Genomic DNA, 21,518 nt, shown 5'->3' with positions numbered 1-21,518 from the left:
CCCGTATCTCCCAGCTCTCAGTTCTATGTACCAGCCCTCAGATAAAACCTTCCAAAGATTTTTCTCTCCAAGAGAGAGGACTTTAGTCCTCAGAAGAGAAGGAGTGGAATTTCTAATTTAGCTGAAGCAGCAACAGTGCAGATTTTGAATCCACTCTTTTCTGCGAGCGGGGGCCGACGATGTGATGCCAATTAAGCTTTAACATTCCCTGTTCGGATATGTTTGCTTTTTTGTAAACAGAGACATGGAATTTTTCTTGGCCATTGCTGCCGCTCACAGCTCTGTGGACTGTACCCTTTAAGCATTTGCTCCCAGGTGATTTGGATCAGGATATACCAGGAAGTTTGCTTTTCGCTGCCTCAGTCAACGAGTGGGTGTGTAAACACTGACCAATTTCAGTGCAGGTTCGACGCCTTTAAATGGGGACTTTCACATTAGTCAGACTTTAAAAACCACATCGTATTTAAACAAAAAATCCATTTCCCTTTCCATCAGCTGCAGCAGCCACCAAAGATATTTTTGTTTGAACAAGTGGGTCCCTCCCACCCATTACCTCCTCCCATGCAATAGGCTGGCTGGTGAAGCCATAAGGCTGGATTTACAACAGCGACAAGGGTTTGTCAGGACAAAGGCACTGTAGATCCCACGTGAAGGAGGATGCCGACAGCATACAATTTTCTCTGCACATAAAACATTGGGTGGGGGGAATGACTCTCACCTGCATGGCGGGAGCTTTGTGTCACTACACTGACGCAAAGCCCTAGTTTAGCTGGCTGCTGGGGGGATCTTCTAACATAGGGGAATCCTGGAGCCACAAAAGCAGCTCCTGTGCCACCCACTGCAGCATAAGGGATGTGACCTAGGGAAGGAGGTGCGTCCCAGTTGTGCCGGCCCCCTGGTGATCCCCAGCTGTTGTAATGGTCGCTGGTGGCCATTGGCAGGAACTGACTAGGTCAGATGCCCAGTTGCAAGGGGGACTTTTGTCATCACCACTACTCTGCTATGCTCAATGCTCCTCACCGACAGCTTAGGATCAGGTCCTTTATAGCTCGGATTTCTGAAGGAACCTAAGAGAGTTGGGTACTCAAATCCCATTGAAAAAAGATAGGGCATGGGTACTTAGCGCCTTTGAAATTCCCAGCCTATGTTTGTACGCGCCAGATTTTCAACAGAGCTCAGAGCATTGGGTGCTGAGCTCATTTGACAGCCGAGTCTCAATGGAGGGCAAAGGTGAGCACTTAATCTGTTCCCAAGGGCAAACCCTGCTCTCTCGGATGTAATTCACCCTTATGGAGAGCGCTTGTGCCGCACTCACACACCATATATGTGCCTCAAACTAGGGCCTCGGACAGTGCCTACATTTTCTGCTAGCAGTGAATTCCACCCAGTAAGGGTGCCACGGGCTCTTAGCGCTAGCGTAGCCCAGACAGGAGGTCAGGATTTAGAGACAGGAACCAAGGTGAAGATCCAGGGGTTACAAAATTCTGGGTAGATAAAGCTTTCTTCTGACAAATCCCCAAACAGCAAACTGCAGGGAACTTAAGTGATCTCTCTCGAATGACTGAAGATCTGATTCACTCTGCTGGGATCACAGCCTGATGGATTAGGTAAAATAAATGATTCTAAACCAGTTGGACGGACTGAGTTCATTGAAACGGTAAAGAAAACCTCCGCATTAACAGCGCTCCTAGGTCCTCTTCCTTTACTGCAAATTAAACCCATCTCAGCCCACATAGGAATTACATTCCCTTACAACGACCTAGACTCATAGACTCATAGACTTTAAGGTCAGAAGGGACCAATACAATCATCTAGTCTGACCTCCTGCACAAAGCAGGCCCAGAATCCTACCCATCCACTTCTATAACAAACCCCTAACCTATGTCTGAGTTATTGAAGTCTTCAAATTGTGGTTTGAAAACCTCAAGCTGCAGAGAATCCACCACCATTGACCCATGCCCCACGCTGCAGAGGAAGGCGAAAAACCTCCAGGGCCCCTGCCAATCTGCCCCAGAGGAAAATTCCTTCCCGACCCCAAATATGGCAATCAGCTAAATCCTGAGCATGTGGGCAAGACTCACCAGCCAGCACTCAGGAAAGAATTCTCTGCAGTAACATCTAACATCCCATCACAGACCACTGGGCATACTTACCTGCTGATAATCAAAGATCAATTGCCAAAATTAAGCTATCCCATCATACCATCCCTTCCACAAACTTATCAAGCTTAGTCTTAAAGCCAGATATGTCTTTTACCCCTGCAGGAAATGCATTAAAAATACATTCTGCCAATTACAAATCTCATGTCAGCAGCCACAGGGGAGGGAATTAATGCAGGGCAAATACACACCCCGCCCCACACACACCATCGCCTCCTCTGGGGCAAGGGCATGGAGGATTTATAGGCTGAGAGATCTGGGAGTCTGGAAGTGGCAGGACCTGAGCTCTGTCATGAAACTGAAAGAGACGACAACAGGGCGAGATTTATTCAAAGTGCTGTTTTCAATTTATTTTAAAACATAAATGTGTCTCTGCCTCTCCCCAGCCCTCCAACAAAAAGCTATAAAGCCACAGATCCAAAGGGGCTCTGGAATCACACACAATAGGTCTGGATTCACTGAGGGAGGGCACCAGTCAAAAGGGCTCTGGGGACAAATTCACCCCATTGCAAGCTTTTGTTGAAAACTGAGCCAAACTGCTTTCATACCTCATAGGTCAGATTTTCAAATACTGGTGTCTTGGCAGCATCGAAAAAACAATGAGCCTGTAAAACGGGGATTCCTTTCATTGCCCTCCCCAAACTGGCTTCATGTCTCTCCCTATGTCTGGAACAGCAGCAAAGAATCCTTTTTCGGAGCATGAGCCGCTTCGTCGGATTCACCCACGAAAGCTCATGCTCCAAAACATTTATTAGTCTATAAGGTGCCACAGGATTCTTTGCTGCTTTTACAGATCCAGACTAACATGGCTACCCCTCTGATACTATGTCTGGAACAAAACTCTTCCTTCTTGCTCAGCCAATCTCCTTTCGCATCCTTATAGCTCCAGGATCCTTGACAAGTAAGTGACATCAACCTAGGCCTCCTTGCACATTGAAAGGTGGGTGTAAGCAGGTTTATGAGAACTCGGTCCATATTACACATGCCCAAATTCAGAGGTGATGGGTTTCCAATTTGTTTGTGAAATGCCATATGCGCTCATGACATGACATCTGTTATCATTATCAGTAATGAGAGGGATAGGGAGAGCTCTCCCCAAATCTACCTATAGGACCCCCCATCACCCTGGTATCGGAGCACCTCACAAACATTAATCAATTTATCCTCAACACAGTGAATAGAGAGAGATTAAGGGACTTGCTCTAGGTCACACAGAAAGTCTGTAGCAGAACCGAGAATCAAACCCAGGCCTTCCGAATCTCTGAACCACAGGACAATTCTTCCTCATCACACATTATAATATCTAGCTCTTAGACAGCACTTTCCATCAGTAGATCTGATATAGATACTGCAGAGGTCAGCTATTCAAGGTCACACACAGTCCTTCCCCCAGACATGCACGGTCCTTGCACTTTTTGCTGGGAGGACCGGCTTTTCTTCGTTTCCCTGACGTCCTGTTGGTGTCAGATTCTCAGTCCTGGAAGCACTGAGAACTGCTCCAGTTACGTCTCCAAGGCATCGCCTGTTATATTTTTGGAAAGTTTAACAGAATAATTATCAGATTATGCATCACTAGCGGGGAGCCTTGTCCGTGAATTAATTCCGCTTGAGGTTAGTCTGCTGCCGTTAAGGAACAAGTTCTATGAATTGAATTCACCCTTGGAAAATTAATAAAACTCAACCCTGCTGACCAAAATGACATGTTTGCCTGAATATTAAGCATATGAAGATCATTGCTAACACCTCTACCTTTAGATCATATCACTCCCAGTTCATATGACCATTAATACCTCGTGACACAGAGGTCATAGGACAGCTCCAAGACCTTATGGCAAATCCAGGGAAATTACCTTTTCAATGATACCTGGTAAGACCTTCAACTCCTAATACCTCAGGTCAGTGGCTCTTGATTCCATGAGCTTTACTGGTGTGACAAGCTATACAAATGCTGCCAGATACCTGCCTATGATAGAACTAAGCATTTCTTGGGTGTTGAGCCCACGTCCATTTTCCAGCAGAGGCTGTTCCTGGGCTGGTGGCACGTTGCTATGTGGTGAGATTGCCATCTCTGCCTTCTCCCTCCGTCTCCCAAGGCCAGGCACAGAGTTTCCCTTATCGTCTTTTGAGGAGACGTCTTTTATTGTTCCCTGCTAGTCTGAGGAAATCTCTCACACTTCGTTGTATTTCAGACCCTGGAGCAAAAAGTGACCCCTTCTGCTCTCTGTTATTATGTGGCCATGTCCTTAGTGCCAATATTTTGTTTGAAGTACTGCGCACTTCTGGAGTGCCTGTGGCATAAGACTCTCAAAGCATTTAATGAGCATCAAGGGATTAATCCTCCCATCTCCTCTATAGCGTTATCACCATTTAACAGATGGGGAAACTGAGGCATGCTGCTAGGCTAGCATCTCAGAGAGGCACATACTTGGGGTGATTAGCTCCTCCCATTGCTGCAGCTACACTCTTATTTTAGCACACTAGCTCCATCTGAGCTAGCAGAGATATCTCTGCTCAAGCTGGGAATCACCCCCCTCTCCCCAGGTCTAAGTGTAGATGTACCCTTAGGGTGCCCACATATAGCAGCTGCACTCCCAACTACAATGTATGTCTGGTTGGTGCAACAACGTGTGTGCGTGTGTAGGTGCACCCATGGGCAGACATGCACATGCATGCATTTCTCCTTGCGGCAATTAGGCCCATGCCTGCCTTTTCTGCAGCAGTGTGCATAGGATACCCACACTGGGTGCAGACTGCATGCACATGTGTCACTGGGACAGCAGAGTGTAGGTCTATGCATGCATACATGTGTGCAGGACACAGGGGCTGGGAAAGATATGCAACCCGTGTCTTGTCACCATTCTCATCCCCCCAAGTGCCCCACTCTGCTTTATAGCCTCATGGCTCCTGCTGACAGCTGCACCTGCTAAACCATTGGCTGATCACACTCAATTAGCAGGCTGAGCATCAGCGCATGCAGGTTACTGGAAGGTGGGGAGGGAGATATTTCATAGGAGCAAGAAGATCCCCCAGAGCTCACCAGTGATTTCAATGGCAGCATAAACTCCTATCAGACGAGCAAGACTAAAGCAAAATACAAGGTGAAATCCCAGACCCACTGAAGTTAATGGGAATTTTGCCCTTGGCTTTAATAGGGCCAAGATGTCAAGGTGAGTGTTTTGGACCCATAGGGAACAAACGGACAAAATAAATGGAGAGGCAACTGTTGTAGACACTATATCCCGCAGCTGCTTGTAGTACCTCCTACCACTCTCCACAGCCGCACTGGTAGCGTAGGATTTTTATTAGCTCTGACAGTTCTAAGGTTAATGTTCCTGCAGCTGACAGGCACTAAGCCGGAGACTTGCATAGGCTTTAGATATGAAAACAATCAGACCGCTGCTGATGCCATTATTGCCCCAGACTAGAGAGCACGGAGAAATTCCTGCCATTCCACAGAGGGCAAAGGGACCCGGACGGGGTGACCTCCTTTTGTTCAGCTCCACCCTCACTTGGCCAGGGAAAACCTTCCCAATCATTTGTGACTTCCATCGATGAAACACATTGTAAAGGGGGGCAAAGGGAGATTGGGAGGGTCAATAAAATGTGGAGGAATGTCTTTGTTAAGGAATATTATATACCATATCTAGTGGAGAGAGAGATATTAGAGAAGTGAAACCAAGTTTTCATCTGTCCTTAGTGTTTCTTTTGTTGCTGTTTTGTTAACAGTGCTTATACGATGGACACTATACAAGACTCTATATAGATAGAGATCTACTGTAGATAGACAGATCCTGTATTTGGTTTCTATAATCGCTGTGTATATAGAACGGCCCTTATGGATCACTGGCCTGTTTTTCAGAGCTGCTGAGTGCAGGCAGGTTCCGCCGACCACAATACAAGTTGCAGGTGCTCAGCATTCCCTGAAAATCAGACCACGACTCCTTCTCAATTGATCAGTAGGGGGGAAAATACTTTATATAGCGCTTTTCATCCACAAGCCTCAAACCGTTTTACAAAGGGGAAAATTCACTATTCCCATTTTACAGATGGGGAAACTGAGGCACAGAGCCTACAGATCACATTTTCCAAAAAGTGGCCTCTGAACTTGGGTTCTCAACCTCAGACCCTGTGACCAGATTTTCAGCATTATTGAGCATTCACAGCTCTAAATGCAGTCAGTGGAAGCTCTGGGTGCTCAGCTCCTTTGAACATAGGTTGGTTAAAATGTGATTTTTGGGTTACACTGATTTGTCCCCTTCACCAACTCCCTTTCTTCAACCCCATGCTCTCTCTACCATAGAATATCAGGGCTGGAAGGGACCTCAGGAGATCATCTAGTCCAACCCCCTGCCCAAAACAGGACTAATCCCCAACTAAATTATGTACACCTGCCTCTCAGTCCAGCTAGATATCTGCAATTGCTTCAGGCCAAAGCACTGCTACATTCACTGATTTTGACAAAATGCTCAGCCTCCCCCACCCCCAATTGTTCTCAAGGGGAACTGCTGAATGCACTTTCAAAAAGGTGGCCATTCACTGAGGTTCCTAAATGGGGGGCTGAGCTCTGCTTAAAATCTGACCCAAATTGCTGGGGCCAGGGCAACCCAATTAAACCTTGTCTTTATGAGAAGGGCAGCTATGAGTGAGCTTTTGTCTTCTAAGCTTTTCCCAATGTGCCCTTGTTCTCTCCCCATGTCACCTGTCATGAAAGGCTACTGCCATCTGCTGGTAAACATAAGAGTCCTGCAGCCTCCCAAATAATCAAATACTCCTAGCAAGATGTACAAGTGTCAACAGTACTGTATTTCTGGTAGGCAATGGCTCAATGCAGCCGTTATCTGCCTAGGAAAGGGCTTCTCAAACAAGGGAACTGTATCCCTGTGCAGAGAGCCAGCACAATGCCTGTGCGCCACCTAACTCCTCAATATAGGGCTACAGAGATACACAGACCCTGTGCGAACCCACAGCACAAGAAAAGTACATCCAGAGCAAGTGGAAGGTTTAACCTTTGTGCCCATTTACTCTCCTCAGACCTCTGAAACAGTAGCAGCCATATTTAGTATCGACCTCAAGGCCCCAACCCAGATCAGAGCCCCACCATTCTGGGTGCTGTCCACCCAAAGTAAAAGCCAGTCTCTGTTCCAAACAGCTTACGGCCTAAACAGACGGAAACAGAAACAGAAGCACGGAGAAGTAAAATGACCCTCCCAGAGCCATGCAGCAAGTCTTCAGCAGAATGGCAGTTGGAACGCGGGTCTCCTGATGCCCAAGCCACTAGACCGTGTTGCACCTAATTAATTTCATTTAGCCACATGAGAGCATTTTTATAACATTTATATTTAAATAACTGCTACAGTAAGGTATGTGCATAAAGGAAACAGGGTCCCCATGAGAAAGGAAAACACTTCCTGCATCATTAGCCCTACCCCAAATGCCACCCACCCTAGCCTCCCATGACCCCACCATTCAGCCTGGCCTGAAAGTCTTCAAACCCAGGCTTTTCTCACTTGAACAACTGCACCCTGGCCCCAGTTTATGGCTACACAATCCAGGTGGAAAGCACCTGAGGTTATGAAGATTCACAAGGAGGTGATGGTGGGAGAGAGGGTTTTTTTGCCAGAGCCTGAGGCAGGGAGATCACAGACAGGCTGGAGATGATCAAGGGTGCTATGGAGGTTGGGGGATCCTGCTATAGAAAGGTTCCTGTAGGCAGACGGGGCTCATGCCTGTGTTACTTCCTCAAGAGTCCTGGAAAATCTCTGGCTACTTTCACTCCTAAGGGAAGAAGAGTAGAATGGGAAGCAGCCCCTAGAGCAGCAGTTCTCAAACTGCGGGTCAGGACCTTCCTTTTAATGGGGTCACCAGGGTTGGCATTAGAGTTGCTGGGGTCTGAGGTCAAAGCCTGAGCCCTACCACCCACGACCAAAGCGTGAGGTCTTCCACCCTGGACGGTGGGACTCAGGTTACAGGCCCCCCACCGAGGGCTGAAGCCCCCGGGCTTTGGCCCCCATGCATGGAGTGGTGGAGCTCAGGCTTTGTTCCCCTCCCCCCCTCCGCCCCATGTGAGCTCAGGCTTAGGTTCTCCCCGGTGGTCATGTATTAATTTTTGTTGTCAGAAGGGGGTCTCAGTGCCATGAAGTTTGAGAACCACTGCCCTAGAGCAGTGGTCCCCAACCTTTTTCGTCTGGCACGTCATGGAAGACCATGGCGACGGACAAGCATCCACCAAAATGCTGCCGACAAGCGGCGTCATCCAGAGGCGTCGCCGCCGAAACGCTGCCAAATTTGGCAGATGCTTCTCCGCTGGCCAGTAAGTGGGTGCACTTAAGACACCACGGCGGGTGCCACGGGGCCCCTGGGCACCAACACGTTGGGGACCCCTGCCCTAGAGGATGAGGGTCTGAGCTCTAGCCACCTGATTTCCACCTCACACTCAGCCTGGCACCCTGCAGTGTTTAACCAGAGGGCTCTATCCTAAAGGAAAGACTTGCACAGCCCTTGAGGGGAGATTCCTCAGAGAGATGTCAGAGGCAAAGGGTCCAGGAAAGGAACTACTGAGGTCTCTGGTACTACAGAATCAACATTCCGAACATCCAGAGAATATTTGAGCCAACAGCATACATCTCACAGCAGAAATGAGTGATACAGTCTTGTGTTCTAGCACTGATGTCTCTTGGAACAATAAAGATACCAGATACTGGCTCTCCCCTTGGTCCAGCAGGATGCAGATTTGTTAACCTTTAGGCCTGTGGCAAAACCCACCCATTTCCCTGAAGGTATGGGGAGTGAGCAGATTGATGGGACAAGAACAAAGTTGTGTATCATAGAATATCAGAGTTGGAAGGGACCTCAGGAGGTCATCTAGTCCAACACCCTGCTCAAAGCAGAAACAATCCCCCACAGATTTTTACCCCAGCTCCCTAAATGGCCCCCTGAAGGATTGAACTCACAACCCTGGGTTTAGCAGGCCAATAATCAAACCACTGAGCTATCCCTCCTCCTATGTAGTTGTTATGGAGGTTAGTTTTCACATTGCTTACCCATGCAGTACACCGGGAAAACAGCACAGTTTTAATTTTTGGATGGAATAGTCTGTACTCAGTTTTATAAACTGCTCAGAGATCAGGATAGGGTTTAAACAATCACAATAAATATAGTTTGGAAGGAAAAGGCAAGAAAGCGCAGGCACCAACATAAATTAACAAAATTATTCCTCTCCAGTAAGCCATCAAGTGAACAATGGATGAATCTGTGCACCTTCCTTCCTCCCCCACCCCTCTTCTGCAAAAGAAAAGAAAAAGGATTTACTTTGATTGCAGACTCTTCAGGGCAAGGATCATCCTTTTCACTCTGCTTGTACAACACCTGGCATCCTGGTTCATGACTGGGGCTCCCAGGCACCACTACACTGTAAATAATAATTTAAAAATCTTTATCCTCCTATAGGTTTCCAACATGCTTATTACTATAGTTCTGTACCACTTCACGTACAATTCATCCCACCTCCACTTTTCACAAGAACCAGAACCCAGGATTCCTCACTCCCCTAGAAACCTCCAATGGTGGGAACAGAACCCAAGTGTCCTAACTCCCCTAAAGCCCCCTCTTTGCCAGCTAATAGGCTTAGTTCAGTCAACCCCTGCTCTGATCACTAAACATTACTATCTCCCATGTGCCTGACTTCCTTTGCAATCAGCCCCATGACTCCCCTAGAATCATAGCACTTTCTGGGGTGTGAACAACCACACTTGCTGCCAACCTACAGCTATTAATTTACATGGCTCATCCAGTCAGAAGGGGAAGGGATCCTGCCAGGCACTTTTAAAAATAAATGACTATGAAGGCGCCTATAAATAGAGCAGACCCTACAATCAATAAATCCTCAAAGGATCATGCAACTCTACAACTAAATTCCTAGGGAGCTCCCCCCGCCTTTGCTCTAGTTGACTATTCCCTTCACCTGTCTACCTCCTCGTCTATTGGATGGTAGAGTCCAAGTAGGTCTGTGGAGAGAGCCACTCTTTGGAGCATTCCATTTGGCTAGAGGGGGGATGTTATAAGAAAAATATAGTTTCAAAGGGAGCGTAGTGCTGGATTAACTATCGCGCCATTAGCCAAGGGTAAATCATGCTTTATCTCTTAGCATGAGAGCTGGCTCCCTGAACGGGCTTTTAAATGGAGGCGAGTTTGTGTGCTAGGCCCATCCCCATTTCTCTGGGGTTGGTTCAGTCCTGAAAAGATCTTGTCAAGATGCGGAGCAGCCCATTTCTAACAGAGAAGCGGGGGTGGTCGGCTTACAAAACCTCATTCAAAACAGGATCCCAAAGAAGTAAAACACGGTGGCTTTGGTCTCGTCGGCGCCACGATGGGGAGGAATCTCCCTGGGAACCGTCTACAACCCCCACTGGTGTAAAGAGATCGACCCCCCCCACGCGCTGGGAGTTGGTTCGGCCCTGTTTGAAGCTGGGAGCGGGCGCTCACTGAACCAACGGCAGCAATAGTTCCGCGAGGCGTCTCGAGCGCGGTCGGCGGCTCCGTGTCCCGTCACCACCGCCCGATCCGGGCCGGGCCGGCCCCTGCCCCCCCCCCTTCACCACCGCCCGGTTCCGTCCTGTCCGGCCCTCCCCCCTTCACCACCGCGCGGACCCTCTGGGGAAGGTGAGGGGCCGCTTCTCCACCCCCTCGCGGAGTCAAGGAGCCGTTGGACGCCCCCTCCCCCACCCTGGGGGCTTCCTCCGCCCCGGCCTCCACCTGCCTCGGTGTCTTTCTCTCCCCCACCTTGCCTCGTGCCCAGGCTCCCCACTGCTCCCACAGGCCCGGCCTGACTCAGTTCACGGCCCCCTCCCTTGACTAGAGGCGTGGCCGGCTTGGGCCCGTGATGCCTTCTCTCCTCTCGCCCTTTGTAACCCTCTGTCTCCTCTCGACCTGCCGGAGGAACAAGATGCCTAACCCTGGAGAGGAGACACCGCCCAGTGACTGCAGTGACCCAGAGAGCGTGCCCTGTAGGCCCAGGAAAGCGAGGCAGGCCCAGGAGAGCCATGATGGGGACGTGCCCAGCCTCTGCCCGCCACAGCTGCCAAAGTGTATGTCCACCTCCAATTATGCTAGAAAAGTCTGGTCTCTACCGTCCTCACACAGTTCAGTGCAAACATGGTGTAACCAGGGATGACAGGGCTTCGGGGAGAGGTTTGAAAGAGAGCCCTTGGGTTTGGAAGGGGGTCATGCCATCCCGCTGTTTCCAGGCAGGGTTGATTTTTACTAAACTAGCGCTGAGAGATGTCCAGTCTCTGCCTCAAGTGTGGAGACTATACAACTGCGCTTGGCAGCTTGAACCATTGCTGACCTGTTTTTAGACTAAGTTCTGTAATGGCTCTTTTTTTACATTTAATAATGTTATGACTGGGCCTCGTGCATAGTGTGTTGAAATGGCGCTGTGGGGCAGAAAACATACAAATCTTTAACTGTTCTACTAACTTTCTTAACCTGGTGACATGGAATCCTAGGCTCCACATCCCATCCCACTGCTAACCTTGGAGGAGGAGGAACAGACATCACAATTTTTTGCAAAGATCACCCCAGATCAGTCCTACACTTCCCATCAGCTGTACTAAATATTCCTCTCTCACTTTGTTCCCTGAAGTGCCTTTATCTGTTTCTTCAAAGGCTTCTTTAGAGCATGTTTCCACTAAATCTCTTTCATGTTCCACCATTAAGTGATTTTTTTTTAAAGTTAGTCAGAATTCAGCAGTAGAATCTTATACCTCATTGTGACTCTTAACTGTAGTGTGTCTAAACTGTGAACTTCTCTGCCTTGTACAGCTTTCAATAAATGACAGGTGCTGTTTTTTCATGGTCACTAGATGTTGCTCTTATTTCACATGATACAAAAAGAGGAGGCTTTATCTGGTATGAAAGGGCAGAGGGGCTCACATCAAAACTATGAAACTGGGTTTGTCTGTTCACAGCTTGAATTCTTTCTCAGATGAGTTGAATTGTAACTTTTGGAGAGGTTATACATCATTTTCTGTACATGCATCTACTTAGACAAACGGTGGTGCATCTTAAGAATTCCCCCTGTCTAAAAGATCAGTAAATTGCATTACACGGTTCAGTGGAACTAAAATCAGAAAAAAATTCAAATGTTCACTTCCTGCAGCCTAGGTGTCTTTAGTAGTTCTTATCCAACAAAGATTTAAGCTAGCTAGGGACTTGGTACTTAGGTACAGTTCCACTGACTTACTCAGGCCAGTAAGAATGCAAATGTATATGATTCTTTGCAGGACTGGGCTTTATATGACTGACATCGTTTCATAGCATACAACCTGATACTAGCCTTTCTTCACACAACCCTTTTGTCTAATTTAGATTGTAATCTGTTCAGAAAGCGGACCTGTCATTTTACCATACCCCCTTCTAGACCATCATGGTATATACTACTTCACCTTGCTTTGGTGTGGGCTAATCAATTCAAACTCGTTAAGCAATTGTTCTGTTTCTCTGCTTAGCTGAGGAAGGTTCTCTACACCAAGCTTTCTAAATTATCCTGTATTAATCTTTCATATAGCTACTCATGTCCTGATCCACTTTTCCACTTGCTCATAAAGAATTTTCTAGGTTAACATTAGTAGTATGTAGGAGGGGAAATAATTTATCCAGTATATGGCTGATAGATGTTTCCATAATGAAAGTATATCAGATGCAGGCTCCATTGTCATGGGTTATCTAGTTAGCTTTAAGTTCTCATTATTTTAGATTTAAACTATAGCATAAACAAGCATTCTTGTCAAACTCTGGGTGTCCTTGGAACTTAAAATAGTTACAAGATTAATCAACTCTGCTAATTAATCCTGATTTGTATTATTGTAGGCCTAGAGATCCCAACCAGATTGAGGGGAGGGTGTGGTACTTAGCACCCTGTACAGACATATAATAAAGGTTTCCTGTCCCAAAGTGCTTACAATCCTAAACCACTCTCTTGCAATCTGTTCCACGCAGGCAGACCCTTGTGCCTTTGCAGAGCCCCATTGATTTCAGGCTATGTACACAGACCAGATTGCAGAATGAGGGGCTAAGGTTTAAAATATAACAAGAGGGTGAGTCCCCCAATGGGAGGATATGAAGGCAAGCCTATAGCACTGTTAGACTCTATAATTCCAACATGTGACTCTTTGCTGTCTCATTCCTATTCTGTACTGTCTTTGGTGTCCTGCAACTTGTAATTTGTTCTCCCATTTATGGCTGTTAAACTAGGCCACATGGCATCATATTTTCACCCCACATCTCTCCCATAATTTAATCAGTGACTTTCACCTGTAGTTTTTCCTGTTGCTCTAGAATGTAGAAACCCTAGATAATAGTCCCATGACTGATGATTTTCATGAGATTCTGAAATGACTTTTGCAGTATAAAATCAGTAGTTCGTCAGCTAATATTTCCAAAATGTGTCTGGCGTGTTTAATCCCCTAACCAAGAGAGTCAGGAGATTTTTACTTCCAGCTTTGCCACTGACTCAGTGTTTGCTTTCAGACACTTAGCTTCTTTGAGTTTGTTACCCCATCTGAAAAATAAATCTGTCGTGCACTGGGAGATCTATATTGAAAATACTTGAGAGAAAAGAGTGCTAATTCCTTTTTATCTAACTTATTTATTCTTCAAATGGTAAAAAATGTGACCTTCTTCAGAATACATGTCTTCCTGGTATCTTTACACTGGAAGGGATGTTGTTAAAAGAACTTTTAAAACTTGTACTTGTTTCACTGTTCATTTTAACCATAGAACAAGATAGAGAGACATTAAGTAGTTGCATAATTATTCTGGAGGTTATTAAGAGGTTAAAGCCTAGGTATGAGAACATGTAAAAAGTAATAGGACCAAGCCTGAACTGATAAGGCTTTTATACAATCCATTTTTATTCAGCTCACTCCAATGAGCTGTCTTGTGCTGCTTTTTAATTTGAACAATTATTTCCTATATTGGTGTTACCAATAACCCCAGAGTGATATTTTCAATTTTGAGATCCAAACTTGCTTCCATTTAGATTAATGGAAGTTTATCTAATGACTTCACTGGGAGAGGATTGGGTCCTTGCTTTTGACCATTAATGAAATTTAATCTTCCATTGTTTAGACATAGAAACCAAACTGATCAGGTTTACTTTGGTCAGTGTCAGCATTTCTTCATCAGCTAGGAGCATAATGTTGTGTCTTATGTTCTGAGGGGGATGTTTTAACCCCACCCTACGTACACAGGTTTTCATTAGTTTGCATTTCCATATAAATTTTGTAAAACCTTTTAGATTTATTGAATGTTGGATCTAAGACTGTAGTTGATCATGATAAAGAACTAGGTCTCATTAATTTCCTTTCTGCAGCCAGTCCTCCACCAGTTCTCTCCATGGCAGAATTACTAGAAACAGCACAAGAAGTTTCCAAAATGACCATTGCACACGAGATTGTGGTGAACCGTGACTTCAAGTTGCAAGAGGTCAACTTCTCACCAAACAGGTTCATTATACTCCTCTTTGTTTTTTCTCTTATCTGAGGTTGCAGATTCTATGGCTAGAATGGGAAATAGGAGAGGGGAGAATTTGGAGGGCTATGGCTGTTGAAAGTATGTAGAAACTACAAAGGAAAAGAAAGTGGGGTTTGGTGCTGTATGTTATGTTTTTTTCAAGTTTATTTTTCCCTTGGAACTATGATGAATGCCACATCTGGTCTTCCTCGAGTTTAATGGAGCACTCAGAGGTTTCAGAGGTGTAGACAGTGACCTTTTCTTAAGTATTAATCAAAGGAGAAGAGATGCAAAGATCTTCCCTCAGCAATCTGCCTTGTAGCTGTAAACTTCCTGAGTTCTATCTGAATGCTTTAACCACCAGAGTATCCTTCCTGGTGCTGAACAAAAAGGGGCTCTGTAGAAAGGTATCCTGCAAATATTGTATGGTCCTGTCGATCTTCTCTGAGGATTAGAGTAGTGGTTGGGGGATTTGAAGGGAGTTATCTGCATCTGTTGCAGGTTGGCTAAACATCACGTTCTTCTGAAGGGGGGCGGGGGAGCTGCCTCTGAACTATTGCTATGTGGTAGAAAAGTAAGACTAAGGTTTGTCTACATGTCCATATATGTGTAAACACACTGTATGCCCAGCTAGTATAGGTATAAATAGCAGTGTAGGGGATGAAGTGCTGCTTAGATGAGGAAATACATGCCTGAACACTTAATGAAACCAAATTCATGTTTCATTATGGTTAATTTCACGGCCATAGGGTTTGAAAATTGGTAAATGTCATCTTTTCAAATGTTTAAATCCTGAAATTTCATATTGTTGTACCTGGTGGGGGGGGGGGGGGGGGCGTTCCCAACCCAAAGGGTATTTGAGGGGCTGGTTGCAGCCCTCACTTTTGTGCTGCTTTCAGATCTGGATTCTGAAGGCAGCAACTTTGGAACTTCCTATAGCTGCAGGAGGTTCCCAGAGGTGGAGGTGGGTCTGAGCTCCACCCAAGAATGCCAGTGCAGGTGATGGATAAGTCTTTCCCCTCCCCAGCCCAGCAGGAGGTAGGAGCCACTTTCATGGGGTAGGGCTTATTTCACGGTCCGTGCCGTGTTTCTCATGGCTGTGAAATTGGTAGGGCCCTAGCTACGTGGCTCGCTGCACAGTGAGACAGTGCTGCCCAATGTCCCATTGCTAGAGCCTTTCCCCACTGCAGGGAAAGACTCCGGTAGCTCCTCCTTGCCAGAACGTTTCCCCACTACCTCAGCCTTTCATTTGCACATGCAGCTATGGAGCAGTATGGACATAGCCTGCTTTTCACTGTGGTGCGTAGCTACATGTACCTTACACACCAACCCAGCGTAGACAAGGCCAAAGTATGTTTGGCTATGGTGAAAAGAGATAGCTGGGTAGGAACCATATGTGGGAGAACTGTGGAATTTAGGTTGATAGAGATTCCATAGGCGGGAGAGTGGTGAGACATGTTGCTTCCAACATGAGAATAAAAGTTCAACGAAAATGCAGGGAGGTCCAAGTGGGGACATAGCCCCTCCATAATGATAGGTATGAGATGGCTGAATGTTCATAATAGTTACTTGTTCCCCCTCCCCATTCAGCCTGGAAAGCCGAGTGAAGGAGACATTGCACAAAGCTTTCTGGGACAGTCTGAAAGAACAGCTCTCTGCTAGTCCACCAGTGTACACACACGTGATCCAACTGCTGCAGGAAATTAAAGAGGTGAGCAGTTCATGATAGGACAGCCACCTTAGAGCTAGGCCTCTGTTAATGATGTACATCTAAACCTTGCCTTGTGGCCACACATGATACCGGAGGCATGAGAGAATGGAATTCACAGTGAGGAAGGGTAAATACTAGGCCCAACCTTCTAGATCCTGTCTGTAAGACTGTCCCCTTGACCCAGGGTTCCACACACAAATCAGCTACACCTGAAAGGTATGAAACCAGTGGAGCCGTGTAACAATCAGTATGGACATAACTGATCATAGATATTGCTTAAATCTCTGTGCTACATTGATGCAGTGGTTTCTCGAGCAGGAGCCTACACACACTCTGCTTAAGGATGGCTAATGTCCTGGTCCGCTTAGGTCTCATTAGTATTGGACCCACTGGTTTTCACCAGACAGCAGAAGGCTAGCTCACAGGTGGCTGGACAACTACCACGTATTCCTCTCTTTTTACATTCCCTCTTTCCTGCCTCAAGGATAGCTGCATTCATTAATACTTGGCAACCTCTTCTCCCTTAACTTGCAACGGAACCCTATCATTCCTTCTCAGTGGACCCAAACCCCCTCTTCAGTACAGCAGATCTGGGTTCTAAGAAAGGCAGAAGATGTCTGTTAATAGGATTGTAGACTGAACACATACTTCCTGAATTAAAAATGAATTAGATGGGTTTGATTTTATTAAAATCTTACTTGTTGTTACAAGGCTTCTTAAATAAAAAAGGCTGAGAGACATGCATGAAGTAAAGTGAGAAAATGCCTTGGCCTGAAAATCCACCCTAAGCCAACAGTGACTGTGCATACAGTCTCTTCTATCTGTAAACTCAAAGTTTATATATAAAGAAACCCCTCTCCAAGGCTAGTCATACATAAGCATCTGTCTTTAATGCACACAACCTATTAGAACAGGAGCTAAATGTTTAAAATTAACGAACAGCCATACCTATCTGCAGAACCCATAGCAGCATCTAACATACTTGCCTGACCTGGCCCATACCTCTACCCGTTTCTAGTCCTGGGAGGCAGCTCCTTTCCCAGAAAGCCATCCCACAGGGCACTAAAAGGGATCCCTGCTATAAAGGAAAGAATAGGGACCACACATTAGGGGCTGACATATGGTCATATAGCATCTTCTGTGTATGCCCTTAAGGGAGCAGTTAGGAACAAACATTCCCTTATAGCTGCTATGGTGGCTCCTAAGTTTCAGTGTGCTTAGTAGTCACCTGAGTGAGTCCTCATTCCTGTAAGGCCAGCCTTCAATTCCTGTTGTGCAGCTCCTGGTGAGCTGTAGGGTCCTAGGTTTGAACAAAGCTAGACTCTTCTCTCTTTGACTTTCTCCTTGGGGTAGACCATACTGTCACTGTTGCTGCCATGGCACAGCCGTCTGCGGGGCCAGATCGAAGAAGCCCTAGATATGGAGCTGATCACACAGGAGGCTGAGCATGGGGCTCTCGACATCCCCAGTCTCACCATGTACATCTTAGGTACAATGGCGATGCTGTGTGCACCTGTCCGAGACGAGGAAGTGCAGAGACTACAGGGTGTGACAGACCCAGTTCAGCTGCTCAGGTGGGTAACACTGGGACATGGGTGAGCCTCCCATAAACCAGCATATCCTCAATCAGTGATTGTTGTGGCATGGAAATCTACTGCCTCCTGCCCAATAATCATATCACATCCAGACTCCTGATTCACTGAGCCTCAGCTTGTCTCACTGATATTCTGAGTTTCTGAATAATGAAAATTGGATTAAATTATTGTTCATGGGATGGAAAGTCCAGTGCAAAATGAACTTGAGGCTCAGTCCGGTTTATAGGGGACATAGGTCCCTTTCAGAAAAATTTCCATCCTAATTGGCTCTAAATACCACCACCCCAACCCCTCCATCACAATCATACCAGAAGGGAATGAGCTATAGTGCCTGATTTCCTCTTCTGTTCTTACATGGCCTTATCACTATATCATCTGAGTGCCCCCCAGCTGTTTAAAGGTAGTAGTAGTTTCTTTCCCTTCATGTTGTGAAGGAGAAATGACTAATTATCTCTGTGTGTGAGAGACTGAAGAACCTAAGTCACAGCAATAAACTTTGCATTTAGTTCTGAGTGCAGTGAGCCCAATGATCTCTTCTTGCAGTAATGAATCTGTACATTGGGTCTATGTCCAGTCTTCTGTACTCATAAGCCTATCCCACTTCTGGATAATTTCATTGTTTCAGTGGAACATAACTGTTGTGGGAGGTCATGGTCTCTTCTGACCCTTCTGGTGGTCTCTCTAGATCAGGGTAGAGACAGCCTCGAGGAACCCTGAAGTAGCTTGCACTGCCCCTGTTATATTAGTTCTGAGGGTAAGTAGGATGGTCTCTGGGGTATGCAATTTGGTATTGATCCCTAGCACAAAAACTAGATTTTTAAAAAGTCCTTGCTGCATGAAAAGGAAGCTACTGCGTAGTGTGTGGGGCTGGATTGGGCTGCAGGTGAGATCAGGCTGTGAGTAGACTCCCCCTGCACTTAGAATGCCCAGCACTGAAGACTGGATCTCTGGGGCCAACTTGACATTGGTAAAACTTGCCTCTAAGTAGCTGGGGCAATCTGACTGCAGTGAGACATTTGGAGTGATCCTTTTTCCTTTTTGTCCTCTAATTCACCCCAGGGAGATTTTCCGGGTGCTAGACCTGATGAAAATGGACATGGTGAATTTTACCATCCAGAGCCTGCGGCCCCACCTGCAGGATCACTCTGTCCAATATGAGCAGAAGAAATTCCAGGAGCTCCTTGCCAAGCTGCCCAGTGAGTGTGTGGGGAAGGAGAGAGAAGGTGCAGGAGTGTGCTAGGTCATCATCAAGAATACCTATACAAGGAATAATAATACTGAGCACTAATGCAGGGTTACATAGGGTCAAAGTACATTAATATTTCCAAAGTTCAGCAGGTGGGGAAGGAATCTCATGCTGGGGCTGCAGGGATATCATTTTCTATGATAGACAGTCCGACCCACAAGGGGACAGATTCAGCAAAGGAGTCAAGGGTTGGTGGGTTTGGAGCATGAGCTTACCTTTGGCACGGGTCTCTTGGCACATTGAGTGGTTGAGGCTTGTGTCAGATGGCTGTGCTGTAGCAGCCCTATGGAGAAACCAGTCTTCCTAACAGCTTACTCAAGTATTTAAGGTGTGCACATACAATTTTAAACATTCATTTTGAAACAAGTATTTCTGTTAATGGGACATTGGTTATATTCCTCTCTTTACTACTGTGGAATAATGTACACAAATAGGATTAGCTGCTGCTTAGTTCATCTCCAGTTACTTCCTTTCCCAGCTCAAACTGGTCTTCTGTTTGACATCAGCCAATGAGGCGGACGTTCTGCTGGTGGCAGATAAGAGCTGCAGGTACAGGATAAAGAGGAGCAGCAGATAGAAACAGAGCTGTTAAGGGTCTTTCATGCAAATTTGTATTAGTAACAAGATGGAAAGGCAAAACTGTCAAATGTAAATTTAAGGAGAAGTGCTTCTAACCAGGGGATGGTTTGTTAGAGCAGTCAGGACACTGGGGTTCTAGTCACAACTTTCTCACAGACTTGCCTTGTAAAAGAGAGCAAGTTATTTAATATGCTTCAGTTTCTTCTTGCATAATATGGAGAAAATAGCTATGGCAGGGAGTGTTGTGAGATTTCATTAATTAAAGCTTTGAGATCCTCAGAGGAAAGGGCAAAATGTTAAACAGACCTGTAGTTACCCTTGGCAGAGCATTTCTAGAAGGTTTTGGTGGATGCTTAACTTGCTGAATAAATCAAAGGCAAGCTATCCCAGATAGAGACCAACCTGGCTTGCAGCAGAGCTGGTCTGGTTTTGTTAGAGGTGTTTCACCATATGTGGAGTAATAGTTCCTAGCCCTTTGCACATTACAAAGCTTAGCTGAGACCAGCCCTGAACATGTGCCTCTCCAGTCCCGCTACTACTGGGCCAGCATCACTATCCTGACAATGACATGGCTGTGTCTTATGAGAATGAGCCTGACTCTGAAGCTTCTAAAAGGTGTCAGTCACTTCCTAAAGTAAAGTACCAGGGGCCCGCACTGCTGTCTGACTAGTCTGAGACATACTCTCTCTTCAGAGTGTAGTGTAGTACAGTGAGTGAAAACAGTTCCTTCACCATTCAATTTGCTGAGTCTGATTCTTCCTGCAAACATCTCTCCATAATCCCATTCCAGACAGCCTGGATTACACAACTGAGTGGTTACACAAAGCAGCAGCAGAAGTCTCTGCATCTTCTTTGTCGTCCCCATCCCATCCTGAGGTCTGTGGATCACCCGCTCCACTCTCACTGGGGGCTGTCAGCAGTAGCTCATCTATACCAAGTCCCATGTCTGTGTTAAACCAAGGATACATGAATCTACTCCGCTGGGAGCCAGGCCTAGAGAAATACCCTGAGGTAGGAGGAATCTTCTTGTCAGCCAGGGAGGTCTGCTCTGCCACTTAGATGTGGCAGTTAGAACTGGCCTTAAGTACAAGCGAAAGAAACAGGTGCTTGGGCCCTGAATCCTATGCAACCTCTACAGCATGAGCTGGCTTTGTCTCAGGGCCAGGCAACAGGACTGCAAGGGGAGAAAATAGCTCTCTGCTGGATCCCGTATTGGCAGTGGAAGCTTCTAGCCTGTGGCTTATTTCCCCTCTTCTGTTAGCTTGGGTCCCCTGCAAAACAAGGCCTTTCCTGCTTCTGGGAGTTTGTGTTTGATCAGTGGTTCACACCCTTCTCCATTGAGGAGCCCTGTCATAAACAGATAGCTAAGGGTTAATGTTTCTTTTACCTGTAAAGGGTTAACAAAGGGAACCAACCACCTGACCAGAGGACCAATCAGGAAACAAGATTTTTCAAATCTCAAGGGAGGGAAGTTTTGGGTGTGGGTTCTTTTTTTTTCCCTCTGTTGCACTCTCAGCTCTGAGAGGGATCTCTCTATCTCCAGGCTTTCTAATCTTCTGTTTCCAAGTTGTAAGTACAAAGGTAGAAAAACAATAGGCTTATATTGTTTTTCTGTATTTACATGTGTGTAGTTTGCTGGAATGTTTTAAATTGTATTTCTTTTTGGATAAGGCTGTTTGTTAATTTTTGTTTCTTTTAAGCCAATAACCCTGTATATT

General features: G+C 46.1%; 1 protein-coding gene across 1 annotated transcript in view; it reads left to right on the top strand.

The window, feature by feature from the left end:
- The first annotated feature begins 10,987 nt into the window (after positions 1 to 10,987).
- TCP11 (t-complex 11) overlaps positions 10,988 to 21,518 on the top strand; it is a 13,955-nt gene continuing 3,424 nt past the window's right edge. The window contains exons 1-6 of the mRNA XM_032792590.2: positions 10,988 to 11,242; positions 14,530 to 14,662; positions 16,260 to 16,380; positions 17,734 to 17,954; positions 19,035 to 19,171; positions 20,591 to 20,811. Coding sequence (XP_032648481.2) covers positions 11,038 to 11,242; positions 14,530 to 14,662; positions 16,260 to 16,380; positions 17,734 to 17,954; positions 19,035 to 19,171; positions 20,591 to 20,811 — 1,038 coding nt within the window. The 5' untranslated portion in view covers positions 10,988 to 11,037. The remainder of the gene's footprint in view (positions 11,243 to 14,529; positions 14,663 to 16,259; positions 16,381 to 17,733; positions 17,955 to 19,034; positions 19,172 to 20,590; positions 20,812 to 21,518) is intronic.

The sequence above is a fragment of the Chelonoidis abingdonii genome, chromosome 4, assembly GCF_003597395.2.
Source record: "Chelonoidis abingdonii isolate Lonesome George chromosome 4, CheloAbing_2.0, whole genome shotgun sequence".
NCBI lineage: Eukaryota > Metazoa > Chordata > Testudines > Testudinidae > Chelonoidis > Chelonoidis abingdonii.
The sequence above is the reverse complement of the archived record's forward strand: the minus strand, read 5'-3'. Positions and strand labels throughout refer to the sequence as shown.